Consider the following 18,076-nt stretch of genomic DNA (forward strand, 5'->3'; position numbering starts at 1 on the left):
GTCAGGACCACCCCAGTGGGGCTTACCTCAGAGCTAGCCCCTGCCTCCTAAGAGATAGGAGTGGGGTCCCCCCTGGGAGGCCAAAGGATGGGGGCAGGTTGAGAAGGACAAGGGACCCCATCCTGCACTGCATGGGGGTCCCAGTGGAGGAAGGGCAAGGGGACTGGGGACTGAGCCCTGGGAGACTAGAGCAGCGGGAGGGGACCAGCCCGGAGCTGGGGAGGAGGCAGGGGGTGGGCAGCAGCTCACTGCCCAGGCACGGAGGAGGGGAGACTCGGCCCTAGCCGTGGGCCCAGCGTCGCCTGGGCAGGATGGCGGGCACCCCGACCGGCGGGTCGGGCAGAGCCTGGGCTTGTTTCCTGAAGCGCTGGGAACCAGCGGCTCGGGCTCGCCCCTCCTGCCGACCTTCCGACATACCGCGCAGGGGGCTTCGCTAAAATCGCACCGGCTCTTTTCTTAAGATGCTCCAGAACCTCTGGGCCAGGGGCAACCCAACCCCTGCCTGCTGGTTGAGTGAGTCAGAGCCTCAGTTTCCTCATCCGGAGAGCGAGGCCACGGGTGCACACCCAGGGTGGACGGTTCCCTGCAGGCAACTGGCCCTAGCCCACCTCCCCACCAAGGCCACCCAGGGGACCCCAGAATGTGGGACGGGAGAAACACGGGCCCTGCACTGAGGGCTGGGGGGCCCCCCCCCGGGCCAGATGTTCAGGACTCTGGCTGGCCAGGGAGGCGCACGCAGGTGAGTGGGGAAGAGTCCTTCGGTTCAGGGCACTGATGGCAGCACCTGGGCACCCTCAGGCCTCAGCCCCCGAGCCTAAGGCCTGGTGATGGGGCTCCTGAGAGCTCCCCCATCCATCCTATAAACAGGCACATGCTCACGCACAGATGCAAACACAGGAAGAAACACCAGCTTAGAGGAAAGGATGCACATTTTCTTGTTTAACAAAATAAATTAAATATACGAAGCTTCAGCTCAAACTCTATATAAAATTACAGAGGCCTGGGGCCGCCACGGGTAGTGGGGTGATGGATGCCCGGTCCCGAGGTGGACATCCAGCGTGGCCAAAAGGCCAGGTGGGTCCTGGGCCTCAGGAGAGGCCGAGTCTCTGTGGCCCAGCCCTCCTTTCATCATTATTAATATTATTATCTTAATTTCTTAAATATAAATATCAAGGGCCCCTTCTCTCTGGCAGTGGGACGGGAGGCACCCCCAGCCAGCTCCGGCCTCTCAGGACGGGGCCTAGGACTGCTCCGCCCGACCCCCCTGCCCAGGGCACTGGTGGACTCCTGGACACCCAGGACAGGTGGTGGCAAAAATAGCCTGGGCAGGGACACAGGCGGGCAGGCGTAGGGAAGGGGGTCGGAGTTTTTGGTTTGCAAAGCCAGGGTGCCTCTCAGATCTCCTGCCAGGCCAGGGTGGGGGGGTGACCATGGCCCCCATGAAATCCTTATCACGGGGCCAAGGGATTCCTTCATGAGCTAGCCCATCGCTACATGCGCACTGCAGAGTTACAATACAGACCTTCCTGAAGGCTTCTTAGTCTGAGTGTGTGTGTGTGTGTGTGTGTGTGTGTGTGTGTGTAGTTGTGTGTGTGTGTCCAGAGGTATGTCATGCATGTGTGTGCGTCCAGGTGTGTGTGTGTCTCACGTGGGGCGCCTCTCACCACAGTCCGTCCTCCTCTGTGGCCCCTGCCCCAAGCCTGCCCGGCTGGCCGGGCCCCCACAAGCCCACCCCGAGGCACCCTAGCACTGGTAGTGGATATGTTGATGCTGGTGGACCTTGCCCTCCACGTGCGAGTGCGTGTGTGAGTGCGTGTGCGTGTGCGTGTCCGTGTAGAGTTTGGGGTAAAGCTTGGGGCCGGGGGCTGAGCCCGGGCCCAGCAGGTGCTGGGGGGCCGCCGGGGGCCCGAGTTCCTCACACAGCCCCACACCGGGGCCGGCACCGAGGGTGGGGGGTGCCGGCAGGTCCTTGTCCCCGCCGCGGTCGCGGGCCGTCGCGGGCGGGCGATGTGCAGGCACCAGAGGGGCGGGCGCCGGGGCGCATGGCTTCTTCTTGGCCTGGCAGAGCCACAGGAGCACGGTGCCCAGGATGAACACGGCGCCGGCTGGGATGCCGATGACCACGGGCCACGGCAGGCTGGTGGTCGAGGACGAGGGGCCCACGGGCGGCCCTGGCGGCTTGGGGTCTGCGGGAGAAACCGAGGAGGGGGCGGGGAGGGGAGCGTCACGTGTGGGCGGGGCCCGGGTGGGGCGGGGCGGGGCAGGGCGGGGCCCACGCACCGGGCAGCACGGTCAGGAAGGCGCTGCGAAAGCTGTAGCCCATGGTGTTGGCGCCCAGGCAGATGTACATGCCCGCGTCGTCCTGGCGCGCGCGTGTGATGAGCAGCTTGTTGAGGTAGGAGCCGTCGGGCCGCGACCACACGTCACCCGTGGGCAGCACCACGAACTTCTGGCCGCCCACGTCGATGGTGGAGTTGTAGCGGCCCTCGGCGCCATACTCCACGCGCTTCAGCCACTGGATCACCGGCTTCACGTCGCTGCGCACTTTGCACTGGAAGGATGTCGTGCCTCCGAAGTCCACCGTCGTGTTCACGGGGTGCGTGCCCGTGAGGACGGGCTTGGAGCGCGTCCGCTCTGCGCAGGGACATGCGTTGGGCACAGCCCCCGGGCGCAAGCCCACCCCCACCCCTGGCCCCGGCACTCACGGATCACGTCCACCTTGTAGGTGGCGTTGATGGCGCCCGCGCGGTTCGACACGCGGCACGTGTACTTGCCGCTGTCCTCGGGGCGCAGGTTCTTCAGGCTCAGGGTCCACTTCTTCTTCCTGTGCTCACCAGCCTCCGGGCGCGCCAAGGCCTGGTCGTCCTTCATCCACATGATGTCGGGCCGTGGGTGCCCACTGGCCACGCACTTGAGCCGCACGGAGCTGCCCACGGGCCGCGCAATCACCCGGCGCCTCATCTTGGAGGGCTGCGTGAAGCGGGGCCGGGCTGCGCGGGGTGGGGGGAGCGGGCGGGGCACAGAAGTCAGCGGGCACTGGGGTGGAGGCACAGCCCCACCCCCCCGACCAAGATGGTGACGTCTCTCCCCGTGCTCACCCCATTGCTTGCTGGCTGGGTCTTCCTGGCCCCCGGAAGAGCCGTCGTGCCCCGGGCTCTCCCTTCCTGGACTGGTGTCGTCTGCAGAGGGGAGGGTGCATGAGAGGGGCCTCGGCAGCCCCTGTAAGACCCCAGGACTGGCTCCCAGGCCCCAGCCTCAGGCCCAGCTGGGAAAGCTCTAGAAACGCCAGCAGGAGGCCGTGGGTGCACACCCACATCTCAGAATCCCAGAGACAGCTGGGCAGGAGCCGCCCACCCGGCCCACTCCCTGGGTGCAGGTGACCCCGACAGGCGTGGGTGGGACGGAGATCTGGCTCCCCCACCCTGGCTCCGGGGGGTCTGCAGGGCCTGGGGGAGGTGGGGACCAGGCCCAGCCGGCAGCTGCAGTAACCCTAGCCCACATCAAGGGGCCGAGGGCTAGGAGAGCTGACATGGCTCGCATACCGCCTGGCCATCCTCCCCTTTGAAAGGACGCTGGGGGGACACCCACAGGACTCCCATTCCACAGCCCAGAGAAGGCCTGTGAGGCCTGAGGGGGGCGGCGTGCTGAGGAATGCCCCCCCTCCCGGTGACAGCCGCGCCTCCACGGCCCAGGACCAAGGCCAGGCGCTCAGACCCCACCCCGGAACCCAGCGGAGGGGCGCATGGCTCAGGCTCTTCCTTCGTGCTGCCAGGGAGCCTGCCCCGAGGGACCCGCCCGGGAGCCCGTGGGGGAGGGCCAGGCGCCAGCGCCCGGTACCAGCGAGTGGAGGGCGTGTTGCTGGGGGGCGCCGCCCGGTCCCCACGCCGGGGCCCCAGAGGCAGAGGAGAACAAAAGGCCCTTCCTTCCCAGCGGCCCCTCTGAACTCCGAAACCTGAGCCTCAAAGTCATGGCCGACGCCAAGGCTGCCGGCCCGCCCGCCCCGCCAGGCTGCCCTTCAGTGGGACCACCACCTGGGGCCCCCATACCCACCCCTGCCGCCCCCCCCAGCCAGCCCTGGCCCCCAGGTCAGCAGAACTTTGGGGGAGAAGGGGTCGGGAGGAAGGGGAACCCCAAGGTGAGGCCTGAGGGGGCGGGGCCCGGCCTGGGGGTGGTGGCCTGGGCTCAGAGGCGGGGAGCAGGACGGGTGTGGTGCTGGGGGCCGTGGGCCGAGCTCATGCAGGGTGAGGAGTGGGCACACAGGGAAGGTCTGCCTGCCCGCCCGAGCTGACTAGGCACGCACGGCAGGCCCCGCCCTGGCACGGCCAGCACTGACCCATCACGATGAGGGTGTAGTTGACGCTCAGGCTGCCGAAGCCGTTCGTAGCCTTGCACACGTAGGCGCCAGCGTCCCCCCGCTCCACCTCCTTCACCTTCAGCCCCTGGGGCAGCACGCGGAAGCGGCTCCAGCCGCCATGGATCGTCCGGCCGTCCTTGGTCCACATGGTCAGTGGCGGCGGGTCCCCCTCCACGGGGCACTGCAGCCGCACGGTGCGGCCCAGCCGGGCCACCTGCCGCGGGACTACCTTGTCCGCCATCCTCGGGGGGCCTGTGGGGGTCAGAGGGCTCGGTCAGGGAGGAGGGGACCGGCAGGTGGTCGGTCAGGGCCAAGGCAGGCATGGGCACTAGGAGCCGGGGGAGGGCTGTCCCTGCCGGGTCCCCACCCCAGGACTCCACCCAGATACACCTACCCAGCTCCCAGACCACAGGAGGCGGTGTTCACCCAGGGCCCACTGCGCTCCCGCACGGGAGCCGGAATGCAGGGGTGGGGGTGGGAGGGGGGAGGAGCGGCTCGCCCGGGAGGCACGTCCACAGGCGAGCGAGGGCGGCCCCCACCACCTCCCTGCAGGCACCCCGTTTGTTTGTGCGTGCACGTGTGAGCGTCCCTGCGTCTGGTGGCCCACGTCTGTGCCTGTGTGTGCATGGGCTGCATCAAACCGGGTCTGTCTGCCTGGACAAGAGCCTCCCTGCTGCCAGGCAGGCCACACCAGGTCACCAAGGCCCTGGTCAGAGGGCAAGCAGCTGGGCATCCCAGCCCTGGGTGACCACTGTCTGCCGTGGGAGAAGCCTGAGTCCTGGGCTGAGGCCATGACGCCCTTCACCAGCGGGGAGAAACCCATCCCCGTCCGCACCGGCCCGGGTCCACCCAGCCTCACTTTCTCTGGAGTCAAGTCCAGGGAGAAGGGGGATGACCAGGCCTAGAGGGCAGCAAGAGACGGGCCAGCTGGGGAGGACGCTGCAGACATCAGAAGGCTATGGCGCGATTGCCTGGTGGACCCTCAGGCCCCTCCCTGCCGCGCCCCCACGCCTGACGCCCTGAGCTGGGGCTGGTCTGCAGCCCCTGCACCACAGGAAGACCACGAGGCGTGGAGGGCTCTTACGCGGTCACCCACCCACGGTCCCTCCAGACCACGAGAGGCAGCCACGGGCACCCAGCTGCCCTTCCCAGGGGCCTGGCTGGGCCCGGCTCCCAGGACTCCGCCCACCAGCCACTGGAAGGGGCACCCACCCCGCACGGCAGCCACTCCAGGCCGTGAAGGCCAGGTCCCGAGCCCTGGCCACACGGAGGTGCCGGAGGCGCGGCTGCTCTGAGATGCTATCGCTACAGGGCCTGAGAGCGGCATGTGTTTTTAATAACCAGCTGGTGTTTCTTCAACATGCAATTGCCAGCTGGTTCTGCTGCCGCTTTGCAACCAAAGTGCTCCTGTGGGTCCCCCAGAGACTGTAGCTCCCAGGGACTCTCACAGAGCACGGGCCCCCATCGCCTCTGCCTGGGGTGCGCAGGGAGCGTAGGGGGCCATCCCCATTTGGATGGAGGGAGCTGACAGCCCAGGGCTCAGCTTCTCTGGGGCCCCAGGTGGGGAGGGGGTCCCGAGTCTCTGATTCCAGGGGACTGGGGTGTGAGAGACACAGAGACACTGGGCACCTTCCCTCTACAGCCTCCCCCCTCCACATCCTGCCCCATTCGGGTGGCCCCACCCCCTCCATGCAGCCCCTGGACAGTGGGCCGTGCCAGAGGTGCCAGCCAGCCAGCCAGCCCTCTGGCTTCCCCTGATACCCGCCTCTCCCTAATCACTCACTTGTCTCCAGGGCCCCCCAGGCACCTACCCAGCTCGCAGTGGGAGAGGCTTCAGGGCCCCCAGACAAGTGGACCTTCTGAGGCCCCCCAGGCCGCCCAGGGTCCGGGCCTCATTCCCAGGCAGACCCTGTCCACCACCTGTCACTGCCTGAAATTCCACCATTCACAGGGGCCTCCCAGGCTGCAGGACAAAAGGGCACCCCCCAGCCCTTCCCGGGCTGACACCTGGGTGCAAGGATCACACACACACAAGCACAGGCACACGGACCCACACATGTCCACACAGACACACACAATGGCCCGGAAGGCATGTGGGGAGGACGGTGCCCGCACGAGGAACAGCACCCCTCCCTGCTGGGGCTTTGCCTGTCCCAGCGGCATCGCGGGGGCACCACTGGGGGCTGGTTCAACACCCCCGACCCCCGAAGGAGCCCGCCTCAGTGGCAGAGAAAGCGCCAGCCTGACAGTGAGGCCCCTCCCTCTCCCCACCCACCAGAGGAGACCTTGTTGGGGGGCACCTACTGGCTGGCAGGGACGCCACCCTCGGTCCTGCGGAGTGGAGGGACAGAGCCAAGTGACCGCCAGATGGGCCGGAAGTGTGGCCCCATGGGCCGGCCTGTGAGCAGTGAGGGGGACAAGGCAGCGCCCGTCCAGAGGCCCCGGCTGGAGCCAGCCTTATCCTAAAGCAAACAGCCCCCCTCCCCTCTGTGGCCAGCCTCACCCCTCCCCACCCCCACCTGGGCTCCAGGGGACCCAGACACGAGGCCGGGGCCCTGCCCCCCACCCCGGCCTCTGCAGAGACCCCCCAGCAGGCTCACCAGCGGGAGGCCTGGCCCCCCAGATTCCTGGGAATTTTGGCCGCCAGCACGGCTGCTGCAGCTCTATATTTAGCCTGGGAAACACAAGCCCTGTTGTTCCACCTGGACAAGGCCTCCCACCCCTCAGCCACGGGGAAACTGAGGCCTGAGCTGGAGACCCGCAGGCCCCTGGAGGGCATGTGGGTGGGGGCAGCCGACGCAGCCTTAGCGCCTTCCCCGTGAGCACCTCCTCCAGGAAGCCCCAACCCTGCACCCACCTGCAGTCGCAGCCCTAGGAAGCCGCGGGCACAGGCAGGAGGCACACGGCGCAGGCAGGGCAGACGCGGGGCAAAGGCAGGCTGGGGCAGGGTCTCACCCCAAGAGGGGGGCTGAACGTAACGGGCAGGGAAGGTGTCGCCCCTTCCTCTCCTCCATCCTCCTTCACCCTCAGCTGTGAAAACATGGTCAGGAATGGGGGTACTGGGGGGGATGGGGGGCAGCCGCTCCGAGGGCCCCACAAACCCAGCTTGGATTCCCAGCCGCCATCCAGAGCTGCTGTCACACACAGACCCTGTCACACCGACCCCCAGATGCACACCCCAACAGTGGATGCAGACTCCCCCACACACACACCCCACCTCTGAGCATTCCAGACGCCCAGGCCCACAGCCCCTCCCCCTGCCTGGCCAGGAGCACCGCTTTCCCCCGTTTAGTATAACAAGACCCGGCTGCAACCCCAGCTGATACCCCTCCTGTCCCAGGGCCCAGGGAGGCAAAGGTGCTGGCAGGGACAGAGAAGGGACCCCCAGCTGTGGCCCACCCCATGCCCACCACCCCGTACCCCCAAGCCGTCTCCACAGGCCCTCGGGGCCGCCCCAGAGCTCAGCACCCCACACCTCACTGCCCCGCGGCCTCCGCCCAGCCTGGCGCACCTTCCCGACACCCCCTCCTCCCTCCCCGCCCCCAGGGGCACGGAGGCCTGCCCTGGCCATTGCATCTGGACCCACGTTCCCGCTCTGTCCACGGTCTGTCAGGGGCTTGGCCGTGGCAGGGGTGAGAGGGGTCCCAAGCATCGGGCTCCACCCCTCCCCACCGCCCAGGGTGTTCTGTGGGACCTGGCTTGCCGACTCCCAAGCTCCCTTCAAGAGGGGCCGGGCCAGACATCGCCCCTCTTCCAGGGCCCGTGTGCCAGAGACCAGCAGGGGCCACAGAGGCCCCGGTGGTCTCAGCCGTCGCCCCGTGAAGCCGCAAACCCAGGTGAGGATGAGGGTGCACGAAGCACCGGCCGGCTTATCCGGGCAGCTCCGTCCCCCGCAAGCCCTGCGAAGCCCCAGAAATTTCCAGCCTGGAAGGAATTCTCTGGCAGGGGGTGGGGGAGGTGGGGGGCGCGTCGGGCTAACCAGCACGGGCCTGGCTGTGGGGTGAGGGCGGCCGGCCAGAAGCCACCGTCCCGCTGTGCGGGGCCAGCTCAGCAAGCAGCGTGGGGAGGGGCGCTGGGCCCTGGCTGGGGGGCCGGGAGGGGGCAGGCACCTGGCACCAGGCAGGGCAGGTAGGCACTCTCTTGGGGGTGCAGGCACCCAAGGTGGTCCTCACAGTGAGGACCGGGCGCCACGGGTAAGCTGGGAAGGCCGTAGGGCCAGCACCCTCCCCAAGAAGGCGAGGCCTCGGGGGGAAAGACAGGAACGCCCCAGGGCAGGGGCACAGGTGAGGACCACCCCAGGGCTGCCACGAGGGGGGCAGGCTCAGCACACGTGCACACCCGCACTCGCACACAGGCTCCCGGTCACCAGCCGGCCCAGGGCGGCCCCCGGGGGCTGGACCCACGGGACCTGTGGCGGAACTGGTAGGACCCGCAGGACAGGTGGTTGCCCCAGAAACCAGGCCATTCTGGGCGTGGCAAAGGGACGGCCTGACCCACCGAGCAAGCCGGCTGCCCAGCCGCGCACCGGGGGGCGGGCAGACCGGGGGCCTCCGGGTCGGTCCTCTTCTCTGGAAGCCCTCAGATGGACCTTCAGTGGACCCCCAGCTTCAGGGCTCCTCCGCCTCACCCTCACCATCCCCAGGACCGACACGGGAGGCCCGGAGCATCACCCTGACGGTGCCACTGCCCTGGGGGGGACCCATGGGAACTGCCAACAGGGGGCAGTGACCGCAAAGCACCCGGGCCCTCACCAAGGGACTCAGCTGAACACCGGGCAGCCCCCGACGGGTGTCCAGATCTCACCAGGCCCACCAGACAACGCGGACCCACCCCGCCATCCACCCCCACCTCACGCACAACACTTGACCCAGACCCGCTCCCAGCTGCCAAAGGACCGAGAAGGCCCTTGTCCAGTGGGGCCTCCCACACCTGCCGGCACTGGACCCAGAGCACAGGGTAATGCGCCGCGGGGCCCAGACCACCCCAGGGGGCCCCGATCCAGGTTCCGGAGTCACCTTGGAGGTGAGACGAGGACATTTTCCTGAGCCTGGAGCCCCTGGGCGTTTAAGCAGAACCTCGAGGGGGAGGGCGATGGCTATGGCAGCAGAAGACCCAACCCACGCAGCAGCCCGGCCTGCGCGGCCCCAGGCCAGAGCCCCTCCCTCCCACCCATACCTGCTCCACGGCAGCCCATGCCCACGGCGGGCTTCTTGAGGCGAGGACTGAGGCCATGGGGCCTGAGCAGGCCAGCCCAGGCTAGGCGCCCCCAGGCCCCCGGAGGCCACGGGGCAGGCCACCTGGCCCTCAAGGCGCACATGCTGTGTCGGGCTGAGCTCCAGAGTCAGCCCCACTGTCCCCGCCGGAACCCGGACAGGCTGCCGCACGAGTGCAGAGGGCAGCCCGGAAGCCACTGGCAGTGGCCCCGGACCAGGAGAGCGCGCTCCGCAGGCCCCGGCTCCGCCGGGGCTCAGGACCGTGGGAGCCAGAGGGGGTCCCTCCTCCCCGCCTGCTGCCCCAGGCCCCTTTATTCACTCCTCAGCCACTCAACAGCGCACAGCTTGTGTAAATCTCTCATGAAATAAACTCCCCGGCAGGAAGAAAAGCAACTGTGTTTCCTGCCAAGATGGGAAACCCTGGATTTCAGCAGCCCTTAGGCTGGAGCAACTCCTGCAGTGCTTCAGGGACAGCTCCTAGGAACCCCACCCTGGGCCAGATCGCCTCAAGGGGGCCAGTCTGTGCTGGACGGGGGGTAGGCACCTACCCCACCCCCCTGCCTGCCTCCAGGCCCCGCCCCCAGCCACTCAGTGGGGGCACAGGGTGTGGATGGAGGCCCCAGGACTCCTCGCCGGAGCCAGGAAGGCTGGCCACGATGTCCTGTTGGAAAAGCCCCCAGGACACCCCCTCAGCTGACCAGCCTCTCGGCCCAGCCCTTCCCCACTCAAGGCCCCTACCCCACTACACCAAGGCGCCCGTGTCCTTTGGATGTCCACTCTGGCCCCGGTGAGCTGCCCACCTCTGCCCACAACATCCCCCCAGCTGGAGGTCTGTCCTTGCCTACCCTGACCGGCCCCCACCTCTCCTTCCAGGCCCCAGAGTGACGCCCATGCCTCTGCGCCCCACCACCCTCCAGTGGACCCCAGGCTGCGACCCCACCTGAGGTAGCCCAGGACAGCGGCCCCTGGTCTCCTGGGGCCCGGAGAGAAGCCAGGCTGGACTTGACCAGGAGCACCTGGTGGCCACCACTAGGAAGAGCAGGTGGCGGGCAAGGCAGGGTGGGGCCACGCTGGCGATAGTGTCCGTGGGGTCTGGGGACGGTGGCACGGGCACGCCTTCTTTCCACATGCTGACCTGCTGACGGAGGCCGTCACTTGGACGCACCAGGGCTGCGGTCACCAGGCGAGGCACAGCATGGGGCAAAGGAGGCCAACGTGGATGGCCACACAGCGGGTAGGCGGCCACAGCCCGCCTCCCCCAGCACGTCAGTGAGCCTGAGACGCCCAGGTGATTGGAGGCTGAGGCTGCTGCTGGGGAAAACCAACACGTCCCCCATTAGGGCTGCGGAGCCGGGCCGGAGCCGGAGGCCCACTGATCCCCCCCACGATGGAGACAGAGCCTGCGGGCGGCCCAGGCTCAGCCTGGCCCAGCCAAAGGCCACTTTGTTCAGCTCCCTCCTCCCCCCAGAGGGGACAGTGATTTATTTTCCCTTCCAGGAGTGGGGCCCAAGGCAAGACGTAAATGGGGCCGCTGGCCCACATCCCCACCTCGCAGAGCCTGGGCCGGGCTCCCACAAGTCCACCTCAGCCCTGGCCGCACACTGGCCAGCACCGCCTGCAGGGACCTAGAGGGGAGGAGGAGGCCCCCTGCAGCCGGGCCAGAGGCCGAGGTCAGCCAACGCACATGCACACGCCACAGCCGCCCTGACGGCCACGTGCTTCCCCAACGACTCACACGCGCCAGCAGACCCTTCCCACCACAGCCCCAAGGCAGGGCAGCCCCAAGTCCTCGCTGTCCCGCAGGAGGTAGGGCACCCGGGCACGCCGGCCAGGTCCAGGGGACAGGGAGGGACCTCCAGGGCTGGCTACTCAGAGACCATCCACTGCACCATCCTCAGAGAAGTTCACACGTGGCACTTCTCAGAAAACCCTGAAATGACTTCTTCCAAAGTAATTTGTAAGAGGTATTTCATTCGGAACCTCTCAGAGCTCTCACTGTGAGAAATAAAATGGAAATGAAGAAAGCCAAATTCTTTTTTCAAACTTGAAAAAAAAAAAAAAAAAAAACAGTTTAAGACAAACCCACCAAGATTGTGAAACTTTGGGAAAAGGGGAACTTTAAAAATATGATTGGAGTCTAGAAATGTACCGATTCCAGAAATTGTGACACCACGGGGAAAACGGCTTTCAAAAAACCACCCAAACTCTCTCTGCGCTGGTTTGTCAGCCTAAAGAAGGTCCGCGATCAGCCTGTTCACTCGCCAAGTGGGAAGGGCCTGAAACGACTCTGCCCTCCAGTCGAGGCCTGGCGGAGAAGCCAGCACAATTCAGGAAGAGCACTGCCCCCCACACCCCCAAAACCACAGAGGCCCTTGCCCTTGGAAAGGGGCTCCCACCTCCCTACTGCCGCCAGGGCCTGCACCATGGAGCCCGAGGCCTCAGCCAAGGGGCACAGGGCAGGGTGTGGTCCCTCTGGGACCCCTCGGCGCCGAGGCAGGCCCTACCGCCCACTGCCATCCATGGCCCGCTGCCACCGGCCACTCCACCTCAGGCTCCAGCCAATGACCAGGCCAGGCCAGTGGCCTCCAGAACCTCCTTGGCCGAGTGGCCAGAGGACAGGCAGGTGCGTGGATGGGGGAGAACAAGCAAATAAAAGAGCAATCAGAGTCCAGGCCGCTGGCCACTGGCGGAGGGGGGGCCCTGCTGGGCATGACCTGAGTGTCCGCAGTACCCTGGCCACTGCCCGTCCTGGCCACGCCTGGGCAGCCCCCACCCTCAAGCCAGCCAGCCAGTCCCTGGCGGGACAGGCGGGCCGGCGGGGGGGGGTGGGTACCGTGGCATGAGGCCCACCTGGGCCGCCGCCCGCCACCCCACACCCGAACGTGGCCATATAAGGCCGGGTTGGTCTCAGTGCGCCCGCTGGGCGGCAGCGGCGGCGGGGGAGGGGTGCGAAGCCGCAGAGGGCTGGTAGACAGGGCAAGGACGATCCTGAGTGGTCAACACGCCCAAAGGGCTGGCCTGGCCGCAGGTCCCGCCTAGCTGAGAAAGGCCAGCACTGAGCATGGCGGTGGGAGTCTACAGGCACGCATCACCCATCAGCCAAGGACGCCCCTTGCTGGGGCTGGTTGCAGGGGCAGGGGTCCCTCCGGAGGCATCTGGGCCTGCCCGCTTGCACAGCAGGTGTGTGAGCCCACGTCCAGGCCCTGGTGTGGCGCACGCCGAGAGACGTAGTGTGTAGCCGGGAGTAGGTGGTCTCAGGGTCTGCCTTAAGACAGGCCCCTACCCTCCACCATGCAGTGACCCCATGCACTGGGCACTCATAGTCTCCCAGCCCCCACCCTGTACCTTCCTAGAGATGGGCAGGCGTAGGGCACAGGGCTGGGTCATTAGTCCCAGAGGCCAAGAATGTCCCCACTGTCCCCACACCCAACCCTGGCCACCAGGGGGGTCTCTGCAGGTTCCCAGGGGCCTAATTGGGTCAAATGTGGCCAAACAGCCCATCACACAAGAATCCACCGTGAGCAGCTGCCCGCAACTGCAGGGATGTGTGTGTGGATGTGTGCGTGTGTCCTGAGGGGAACTGGGGCCAGAGCCCACCCTGCCAGCAAGCGTGGGGCCCCACGGATGAGCTGCGGGTGCCCTGAGGGTAAGGGGTAACCCTGCGGGAGAGCTGGAGGGACCTCATGGGTGAGATGGGGATGCCCCATAGGTGAGGGGTGCCCCACAGGTAGCTGGGGAGCCACGTGGGTGAGGGGGGCCCGCGGGTGAGCTGGAGGGTCCCATGGGTGCACTGGGGCGCCCCGCCGGTGAAGGGCGGGCAGAGCGGGGCCAGCAGGGGCGGGGCGCAGGCACGCGCGCCAGGCGGGCACTGTGGCAGGGTTCAGGGCCGGAGGGAAAGGGGCGGCGCTGGCGGAGGCCGGGGCGCCGGGCTGGGCGCCAGCACTCACCTCGGGCGGCGGTGGCCGGCGGGAGGGCCCCCAGCAGCAGCGGCAGCAGCAGCAGCACCAACGCGGGGCTCGGCGTCATCTCGGCCAGTGCGGACCTGGGGTGCATTCAGAGGCCGGTCACTGCGTGGGGGTGGGGGTCGTCCCGCCCCCCGCCTTGGGCCCCGGAGCCGCCCGCACCCCAGCCCTGGATCGCGGGGACCGGGGTGCGGGCCGCCCCGCCTTCCCTGCCGCGCTCCGGGCGGAGGAAGCGGCGGCGGGGGAACCGTGGTTATCAAAGGCAGACAAAGGGTTTACACTAATTACCGACCTCCCCCGCCCCCCCTCCAAACACCGTCTGGATTCCTGGCTCTTGTAACTCGGGCCCTGCCCGCGGGACACACAACACCGGCGGCCCCGCAGATAATCGCCTGCGCCATTAGCGGACAAATTTGCGTTGGGGGGGGGCCCACGTGGGGTTCAGGGGCGGGGGCGGGGCACTGGCAGGACCTCGGGCCAGGCGGGAGCGGCGGCGGCGCGTGCCGGTGCCGGCGGCTCCCCACCGCAGAGCGGGAACCCGGACGCTCTCAGCCCGGGCCCCCGCCCCCAGCCCCGGCCCCGGCCCCCGGCCCTCCCGAGTCGGCCCGCCCAGTCTGCCCCGGGGATCGCGGGCGCGCGGAGGGGCTCACCTCGGCGGAGCTCGCGGGCGGCGGGGCTCAGGGCCGGGCCCGCGGGGCGCGCTGCGCGGTCATCGCCGCCCCGGGCGCCGCACCCCGCCGCCCCGCGCCCCCGGGCCCGGCCTCGGGACGGGGCGGCGCTACCTGGGCGCGGGCGGCTCGGGTCGGGGCCGGGGCGGGGGCCGTGGGCTGGGGCCGGGGACGGGGCGGGCGGCGGGGTCGGTCCGGGGGCCGGGGCCGGGGTCCCGGGGCGGCGGGGCGAGGGGCCCGGGGCGCCGCGCCGCGAGGCGTCCTTCCCTGCGGGGCTTTGTCAACTCTCCCGGAGCGAGCGCCGAGCCCGCCGCGCGCCCCGCCCCGACACAACTTCCTGCCAATCGGCGCGCCGAGGCCGCCGCGTCCCGCCCCCTTGTCCCGCCCATCTCCCCGCCCCTATCCCCGCCCCGCGCCCGAACTTTCCGCCAATCGGCGTGCGCGCCCGCCCCGCCCGCCTGGCTCCCCGCCTTAACCCTCGCGGTGCGGGCGGCCCGCGGGCGGGTCGGCTCCCCGGGGCACGGCCCCGCCCCCGCCCCGCCCCGCCCCGGTCGGCCCCTGGCCCAGCCACGCCCCCGCACGGCCCGCCCCTAGCCCCGCCCCCAGCCTGTTCCCACCCTCCCCAGCCAGGTCCAACACACCGCGCCCCCTCACGGCCATCCGCCTAGCCCCGCCCAGGCCCAGCCCAGCTTTGCGCACCTCCAGGTCCCGCGGCGCCCACCTCACAGCTGCACCCGTTGGCGCCCGTGTCTGAGCACACAACTTCAGGCCACCAACACCCCGCGCACCTCCAGAGCTGGCCCTGATCGAGCCCCAGCTGGGCCGTCAGGGCCCCGAGGTCTGAGCCCCCGGGTGTCGTTGGGAGCGGAGGGGAGATCCAAGACCCCGCTCTGGCCCCAAGAGACTCCAGGGAGGGCCAAGTCGCAGGTGATGTGGGGCACTGAGGTCCTGTGCAGATGAAGAAACGCAGGCACAGAGAAGTCAGGTAATTTACCCAAGATTTCCCAGGCAGCACTTTCCCAGGCATGCCCAGGACTGGAAGCGCGCGCTGCGGAGTCCAGCTCTCCCGCGGATCTCCCTCCACGCTGCCCCGCTGCCCTTCCCTTCCCTGTTCAGCAACGTGCACACACTGGCTCCCGTGCCTCCCCTATTTCCATCCATCAGGGTCTCCCCGAGCAACCCCCATCCTCTCTGGCCTGTATCAGTGGGTCAGGCTCCCCTGGCTTCCCCTCCACTGTCACATCTCTGGAACGGAGAATCATCATTTAGAACACAGCCTTGACACGTCTCTGGCTCCCCAGTGCCCTCAACACAAACCCCACCACCCTTGAGGCCCTGGATGCCTGGGTCCTGTCCAGCTCCCACCCCCTGCAGCCCTCCCTCCATCCCCTCTGGACCTTTGCCCATGCTATTCCCTCGGGAGCCCTGCCTGGAACAGCCTCTCTCCTCTCAGGAGCTCCCTCTCCCAGGAAGCCTTCCAGCGAACACTGGAACTGGAGAGGCCTTGCAGGTCCGAATCTCCAGGGCAGAGGAGAGCTGGGTGAGGGGGTGTGAGCCATCAGGGTTTGGGGCCCGGCGAGACCCAGGCTGCGCACCTCTTCCAAGCCAGTGAGAAGGCGGTTCCCAAATCCTGTCTCTGGGCCAGGGTGGGCACCTCGTGGAAGGGTGGTGGTGAGCCAGGCCCGCCCCCCATCCTGCCTGCACGCGGGGTGAAGGCCCAGACGTTGACAGACCCGAGTAGCCCTCCTGCGCTTGGAGTCAAGCCCCGCAGCGAGAAGGAAGCCAGGAGGGCGGGTTCAGTGCCCACCTAAGGACGGTGCCAGCGGCGCTGGGGGGTCACAGACAGGTGCTCTGGGACAAAACGGGCATGTGGGGGAAGAGGTCCGGGGCTAGTGGCGGGCTGCGCGGGCAGGGTTATGAGGAGACGCCACCGGGGCGTGAAGAGCTGCGACAGGTGGGCGGCTGCCAGGGGCAGCGGTGCTAAAGGTGACTCTGAAGCGGGGGCGGGGGGGGGGGGTCGGAAACAGGAAGCGGGCCGAGCGCGAGGCGGCCCCGCGCCGGTGGGCGGGATGAGGTGGGCCGTGGGGAGGGGTCTCCGCCAGGTGAGCAGCGCCAGGTGGGGGCGGCAGTCCCTGCTGGCGGGCGAGGGGCCGTGGCCTGGTGTGCGCGTGGGAAGGGGCGCGTCCCGGGCGGGGCTCACCTCCCTGAGCGGGGACGCGCTGCCCCCTGGCGGAGGCTCGGAGCGTGGCGGCCCCGGAGGCCGCCCGGCTCCCCACCCTCCCTCCCTGGGACCCGCGGCCGCCTCTCCGCGCAGGACGCGGCGCTCCCCACGCCGGCGCCAGGCCAGCCTGAGCGCATCTCCAAAGCCGCCTCCTCCACGAAACCCTCCCACCAGCGGGCTCCCACTTCCCCTTCATGACAATGGGCCCGGAATACGGAACCGGTTCAAATACTGTCCTTTTAACCTCCCGGTCTCAATCCTCCCGTCTGCGATCAGACCCCATGGAATTATCCTGGGGATTGCAAGAGTTTCTGTCTCCCACCTGCCGGACACAGCGAGCCCCAAGAAGTATTTATCTGCTCTTCATGCAATCGTCAGTCAACCACGAGAAGCTGAGCCCTGGCTCTGTGCGAGACCGGGACGGGTGAGGGTGGGCAAGGAGGGCGTGTCCGCAGCCCTGAGAGAGAAGGCATCTTAGTAGCAGGTGTAGGGACTGAGAGAAACGCCTCTAATGATGGGAAGCGCTTGCCAGGGAATTGAAGCCCCTGACATACAGGCTTCTGCTCCAGATGAAATGACAGAGACCAGATTTACATGCTCTCCGCATGTTAAAAAATAAGAAAATTCAGAGATAAATACGTGTGAAAAGCAGCAGCCAAGACATCACGCAACAGGAGACATCATGCAACAGGAGACAGCGATCCTTGCGAGATGGCAAACAAATGAAGGGAGACTTAAATAGTCCCTGCTCCCTCCCTGCAGTTTCCAGGGCGCAGTGCAGGCAGTGGGGACCCAGCCCAGAGAGAGGGGGAGTCCCGGGAGGGCAAGACGGCTGGGGTTCACAGGGCAGAGTCCTGGAGAGGAGAGAGCTGTGCAGACAGGTAGCCCCAGAGGCCCACAGAGGGTCACCCTCGAGGCTTCAGCGGAGTACAGATCAGTCCAGAAGTGAAAAGGAACCATCCAAGGCTGGGGAAAAACCACCCAGAAGGATGGGAGCCCACGGGGCAGGAACACAGTGCCTGCATTCAACAGCCAGAGCTGAGAACCTAGTAATTCAAGCGGTGTCAGTTAGAGTAGAAAGAAGGCTCTTGCCTCAGTAGAAGGGAAAAATCAACTCTAAACTAAATGCATTTCTGGTCCTGCCCAGCAAAGCTTAAAAACAAGACCTAAAGGATCACACAGTTTCCAAGTCACTTAACTGTGTCCCAGAAACAAATGCAAGAATATTTATAGGAATACAAAACTATCCAGCACCCAGCAAGGTAGAACACACAATGTTTGACATCCAACCAAAAATTATTAGGCATGAAAAGAAGCAGAAAATGATAACCTGTACTGAGGGGAGAAAAATAATCAAAAAGAACCCAGAAATGACAAAAACAATAGAATTAGTGGACAAGAACATCACGCACACTTCCTGTGACTATATTGCACGTGCGCAAGATGCCAGCGGCAAGGCTAAGTATGTTAAGTAGAGACATGGAAGATTTTTCTAAAGCCTCAAACTGAACTCCAGGGAGGAGAATCAAAATGTCAGATAAAGAATACACTGAACAGGATGAAGAGAACACTGTGAAAGAAAAGGTTGTGAACTTGAAGGCAGAGCTATAGAAACTATGCAAATGAAACATAGAGAGAAAAATGACTGAAAAAAATGA

The 18,076-nt window shown here is 66.9% G+C and overlaps 2 protein-coding genes across 2 annotated transcripts; one reads left to right on the plus strand and one right to left on the minus strand.

The window, feature by feature from the left end:
* Nucleotides 1–911: 911 nt before the first annotated feature.
* On the minus strand, nucleotides 912–14,354 carry FGFRL1 (fibroblast growth factor receptor like 1). The gene is made up of 7 exons (XM_082464072.1): nucleotides 14,180–14,354; nucleotides 13,515–13,609; nucleotides 4,334–4,606; nucleotides 3,099–3,179; nucleotides 2,706–2,990; nucleotides 2,281–2,634; nucleotides 912–2,186 (listed from the first exon to the last, which is right to left on the minus strand). Exons 2-7 carry the CDS (start codon nucleotides 13,591–13,593, stop codon nucleotides 1,744–1,746), a joined length of 1,515 nt encoding a protein of 504 aa, XP_082320198.1. The 5' UTR covers nucleotides 13,594–13,609; nucleotides 14,180–14,354; the 3' UTR covers nucleotides 912–1,743.
* LOC309661476 (uncharacterized protein) lies at nucleotides 5,146–12,366 on the plus strand (the record flags this gene model as incomplete). Its single annotated transcript, XM_082463170.1, has 5 exons — nucleotides 5,146–5,197; nucleotides 6,633–6,761; nucleotides 8,507–9,310; nucleotides 10,139–10,354; nucleotides 10,441–12,366. 5 exons carry the CDS (start codon nucleotides 5,146–5,148, stop codon nucleotides 10,509–10,511), a joined length of 1,272 nt encoding a protein of 423 aa, XP_082319296.1. The 3' UTR covers nucleotides 10,512–12,366.
* Nucleotides 14,355–18,076: the final 3,722 nt, after the last annotated feature.

This window comes from Balaenoptera physalus (genome assembly GCF_965194825.1).
Source record: "Balaenoptera physalus genome assembly, chromosome: 5".
Taxonomy (NCBI): Eukaryota; Metazoa; Chordata; class Mammalia; order Artiodactyla; family Balaenopteridae; genus Balaenoptera; species Balaenoptera physalus.